General features: G+C 42.7%; 1 protein-coding gene across 1 annotated transcript; it reads left to right on the top strand.

The window, feature by feature from the left end:
* The first annotated feature begins 833 nt into the window (after positions 1-833).
* Positions 834-4,229, top strand: LOC106810835 (probable insulin-like peptide 7). The gene is made up of 3 exons (XM_014814293.1): positions 834-961; positions 1,294-1,490; positions 2,887-4,229. Exons 1-3 carry the CDS (start codon positions 948-950, stop codon positions 3,072-3,074), a joined length of 399 nt encoding a protein of 132 aa, XP_014669779.1. The 5' UTR covers positions 834-947; the 3' UTR covers positions 3,075-4,229.
* Positions 4,230-5,676: the final 1,447 nt, after the last annotated feature.

Below are 5,676 nucleotides of genomic sequence, written 5' to 3'. Positions count from 1 at the left end.
TAGTATATATATATATATATATATACATACATACATACATACATACATACATACATATATATATATATATACATACATACAAACATACATACATACATATATATCAGGAGTAGATAATAGGGAATTCCCTATTATCGACACCTGATATATATACATACAGGTACACCATTGATTTTTCGGCAGATGATGGTCCGGCACCTCTTTTTAGTTCGGCCAAAATTACGCGCTACCTTATTTTTATTGCTTACACTGCACTTGTTGGGGTGAGCCATCGATTGTGTGACATTCTTAGCCTATTTTGCCTCATATTTAACCCTATAACTATAGCTTCTACGAGAGATGCAAATGTCAGAGATGGTGTCAAGCGTAAATACCAGTCTATATCGATCCATCCATCGTTTCATTGGTACCTCTACGTTTGTAGCAGTCTATGGTGCTTTAGAAACATGATAGGTGTATAATTATGGAGGTGTGAGGTATATTGTTAAATTATTATTTCGTGACCTCTGTTGGCCCGCCAAAATGGTTAATCTGGCAAGCCTTTGGAAGCAAGAATGCCGGAAAATCGGTGGTGTACGTATTATAATATGTACATCGCACTACCTTTTCCACGATTCGCTGTTACAGTCAAACACTTTCCTTCCGGTGGATAAACGTAATAAAGTAAACAAGTAATAAAAGTCGCATAATCGTCGCGCTTTTGCATTGCCCTCTAGCGTAGGCGGCGAGCTAACGGGCCATGCTATTTTCACTCTACGGCGGTAAAGAGTCGTACGAGTCAGTAAATTTTCAGCAGTCTTTGTGCGTGTGTGTTGCAGGTGGTCGCGTTTCGCTCGAGTTTGTCGGCGACGTATTGGCTCGGCCTTCTAATCCTGCTCTCACTGGCTGCCGACTGCAGCCGAATACAGCACTCGGGAGGAAGCGACAACCTACGCGAGCTTCATCAGATGTTCCAAGCCAGGTGAGATAACCATGACCGCGTCGACGGGAAAGATAATGAACGATCCTCGTTATCACAAGTGTAAACGAGTATCATTATCATCGGCTACGTTATACCTGCAACGTCAACATCACAATTACTGTGTGCGAACCAGGGTATGGCGAACGCGATATAAGAAGCGAACATGAAAAAAACAACAACAGAATAACAGGAGAACATAAGTGGTCTGTGCTCTTTATGAATTGTCGCCTACGTTCCACTACCCACGTTCTTCTTCGATTTCACAATGGAACGTATGCGTCAAGGACTGATAATTCGGCGAGTCGAGTTTCACGCTACCTTTCTCATTTCAGAACAGAGAGCGAGTGGCGAAGTGTTTGGCACGTGGAGACGTACAGACGTTGTTGGCATCAGCTCAGACCTCATATCAGTATTGCTTGTAAAAAAGACATATACCGAATAACAAAACGAACTTCTCCTGTCGAGCAGAACAGTACTAGTTCCCTAGCGTCTCGGATTCCTCTCATGATACACAAAGACGGCGTCTTCGGTAAGTCTCTCCTTCCTCGTCGTCGTCGTCGTCGTCCTTCCCCTCCTCATCTGCTTTTACCTTCTGTTCCTCCCTTTTTCCTATTCTTCTTCTTCTTCTCTTCATTCTTCTTCTTCTCTTCCTCCGACGTCTTCTTCTCCGTCTCCTTCTCCTTCTTCCTCTTCCTCTGCTTCTTCCTCCTCCTCCCCCTTCTCATCGTCTTCCCCCAATTCACTTGAGCATAAACATAGTCGAGCTCTTATGTTCAATTAAATTAAATGCTTCAACAAGCACACACACGCGTGCGCGCACGTAAGCATGCGCACACATAAGAATGCACCCATGTACGCGCAACACATACAGGCACGCAAACATGCACGCACGCGTACACCCACGTATGAACGCACGCATGCACGTAGATGCACAGAAGTAGATAGATAAAGAGATAAAGAGAGAGAGAGAGAGAGAGAGAGAGAGGGGGTGGAAAGAGAGAAAGAGAAAGAGAGAGCGCGCGATAGAGCGACAGAGAGAAAGGGCGAGCGTGAGAGCGCGCGCGAGGGTGAGACAAAGACACTGGAAAGGATTAAGAACATGTAACGCGTATAGGGTAAAGGGCTCTAATGTGAGAAGGTATGTTTGCCTAATAACAGACATGTACATGTGAAGTTGTCTAGATTCCCATCAAAAATGGAAACGTGATTCTTCTTGATGGTATATCAGCGTTTACTTTTACGCCTGTAATCCAATTTACTGACAAGGTTTCGATGGGAAATTCAATTACTTAGATGCCAATAAGATTGTCCTACTAATGTACTCAACCAGTTCTTGATGCTTATACGTACGTATATAACGTATTGACATGGTAAATGAGAATTTTACACTTGTATACTAGCTTGGGATTTTTTTAGTTTGGTGGTTTACAGATCCGCCGGCCCAATTTTTCAAGAAAAACGACAAAAAATAAAAATTGAAAATCTGTATTTATTTATTCCCGCCGACCTTTTCTCTAAGAAATATGAATAAAAAAAATGTAAATGTAAAAAACAAAAACAACAACAGTTTATAATAAAAGTAAAAATTATTACAAGTTGAGTTTTGTTTTCATTTAGTTTTCTTAAAATACTTTAATATCATGTATAACAGTATCACTGTATTTTGACTTATTTGATCTGACAAAACGACTTTTTTTTACCTAAAAAGGTGGCCTAAACGTAGAATAGTATATATATATATATATATAGATATAGATATATATCAGTTGCGCTGTAATTTATATCATTCAAAGATATATTACATTATTTGTTATCGAGATAGGAAATAAACTCCGGCCGTCTTTTTGCTTGGGTATCTCTATACGGTTGCCGAAGCCCCAAATTCGTACCATCTACGCTTTGTCTTAAAACATCGCGCGTTTCAGATATCAACGAAGTACTGACGGCGAAGCGGGCCCACTCCTTCCTACGTTCGAGAGGCACTCCAACACGACGCGTCGCGAGAAACAGGAACCGAGATAACATCGTAACGGAATGCTGCGTACAGGATCGCGGGTGCACGTGGGAGGAGTATGCCGAGTACTGTCCCACCCACAAACGAACACGTGGATGATGCGCGACCGCCACCCACCGCGCGCACTCCCTCACCCCACCCTCCAGGGGTGGAGGCCCGAGCCACGCTCCTCGACGCACGCCGCTAGAGGGCGCGCACGTCCCGCCGCCATTTTGTGAAGCGGGATGGGAACCCGGCACGTGCACTCTATCGACAGGTTGCATATTAATTATCCGCGTTCGTTTACCGTCATCGTTACCTTTTGCAACCTTGTTTGTAACGCATTCCCGACGCTATTGTGTAGTCTGTTTCCCGACGGGGTTCCATATTCCCTCTAGAAATGCAGCGAATATGACCGGTGCCTATATTTATCGATTAGCCCGATGATAACGTGAGCATTGTGCGATGTTGAGCGTGTGGATTGTGTTTGTGCGGTTCATTTCTTTTAAAGGCCGCAGAGCGACGTGCAGTGATAGAGATACAGATATGTTATACGGCGACGCGTTCGCAGAACAGGCCCACGTGCAGTTACGATTAAAATCAGGACTATGATACTATCTACTATGGACATGTTTACTAGGATTTACGATTGTGGTAAAACCGCGAATGTTTTAACATTCGTTTTGCAGAAAAAAGATTAGACCTGTAACTAATTTTAGGACTAATGAGAACGCCTGCAGACTTGCATATCCATCACTTTTCGCGCTGCAACATACTTCATCAAATGAGAATTTCGATTTATAGTTTTTTTTAATCAAGTCAATATTAAATATCAAATTTAAGATTTCTTTACAATCAGTTACTCATATGCTCCGATGAATGGACGTCTCATTATTTTGTCAATTAATTAAAATTTACAGGTAAACGTATATATTTCTTGGTCGCAAGTGCTATAAAACAACCTACACAATACTGTAAGACGTGCGTTCAAAAAGAGAAGTAAGATGAAATATGTAAATTCGAAATGTGAAACTTTCCGCGTATTTCGTTCTTCTCTGATTAAAATACCTTTTTTTTATTAAAAACCAGATGACACGCGATACCGCGTGACTCATAGACTTTCATCTGTTACCAATTTTAGTAAAATTCGTTTTGGGTTTGTGAATAACAATCAATGATAACCGATATTCACTCATCAATTTCGGCACCGTGCATGTATGTGTATTTACTTGGAAATAAACCGAATGTGAGTCATCGTGCTAAGCGTTGGCTTATGCCCAGGTGTGTATAATACGACTTACTGCAGTTAATGGTCTCAATTGCAATTGGTATCAGGATGAGAATGTGGCTCTTCCTGCATTTCCAAAACATCACCACAACCGCGCGAGTTCATTGCGCATTCGCTCGTGTACGTGTCACTGACGTCACCATCGCGATTAATTTCAGCGAGCTTTCATTCAGAATAGCGTTATCGTCTGCGTGCATGCCAACCGGCCTGCCTACACATCATCGACTTTAACGCTATCCCCCCCCCCTTGAACTTTGCACACCTCTTCGAAATACCATCAATATATATATATATATATATATATATATATATATATTATATATATCCTGATATTATGTTTAGTGCGCACGCACCGATTATGTGAGTACATCGCGTGACGTGAGAACATGCCGTGCTGCACACGTCCCACGCGATAAGCGTGAAGCCGAGCGTATGTCATCAAATGAATGAAAATCTGGTATTGCTTACATTGCTGTGCGGCCGCGCACTCGAGTTAGCCGCGCTGCCTCACCTTTGATGTGCGAAGTGAATACAGCGGAACGTGTTTGAAGGTTCCGTTAGGGAGCAGAATGAGGCGATCTTGTGTTGCACAGTGAACTCGTGTTGCCAAGATAAATGGTATCGCGCCATCATCGAGTTCCATCAGGAGACTCCTTAAGAAATTCACGTGATTATTCTTTTGTAATTTTTTTTAAACATCGACTACCAAGATGCCGCGCGCGGATATCTCGTTACGAATTCTGTCAACGATTTTTCGAGTAAAACATTCAGACATATATCTCCTCGAATCACACGTCTTGTCTGCCCTGATTGTTCCCACGTAGCTTTAACCAATCAGCATTGTGATAGCACGTTCTAAATGTAATGCCCATCAATGAAGGGCCGCAAAGCCGACATTTTGTGGCGTTCAAGCGAGCGTGTAAACGTGTAAACTGAACGTCCAGCTCGGACGTACTGACACCAACATGCAACACGAGCGCGGTCATTTCGCTCATTCAGCCTCATCGACGAATTAACAACACATGCACGTATAGAGTACACGTTTTATCTAATTTCGGAGAATTATGCGTTGATTACCGTTCACGGGGTATCAAGCTATCGTTAATGCCACAGTGTCAAGCCCACGCAATCTTCCTTGTCGATATCATCTTACGCACTACATTTCGTATAGGCCACCAGGCATTAGAGCTTGTTAACATTGCTCCCCGTACATACACACGTAGCTAGTAATTACAAGAAAGGGGCTGGTCAAGGATTATATAATCGACAGACCAAGAGTTCCAGCGGCTTGCAGTCTAGGCGGTGAACTTCACAGTGAATGCCGCGAGAACGCGTTTTTTACGTACCTGGCTATATAATACCGCGTCTTCCACCGATAAACACACGCGCACGTACACTCACACGCATGCTACACACACACATATATATATATGT

Source organism: Priapulus caudatus, unplaced genomic scaffold (genome assembly GCF_000485595.1).
Source record: "Priapulus caudatus unplaced genomic scaffold, Priapulus_caudatus-5.0.1 Scaffold477, whole genome shotgun sequence".
Lineage (NCBI taxonomy): Eukaryota > Metazoa > Priapulida > Priapulimorpha > Priapulimorphida > Priapulidae > Priapulus > Priapulus caudatus.
Note: the sequence above shows the minus strand (reverse complement) of the source record. Positions and strands in the feature narration are given on the sequence as shown.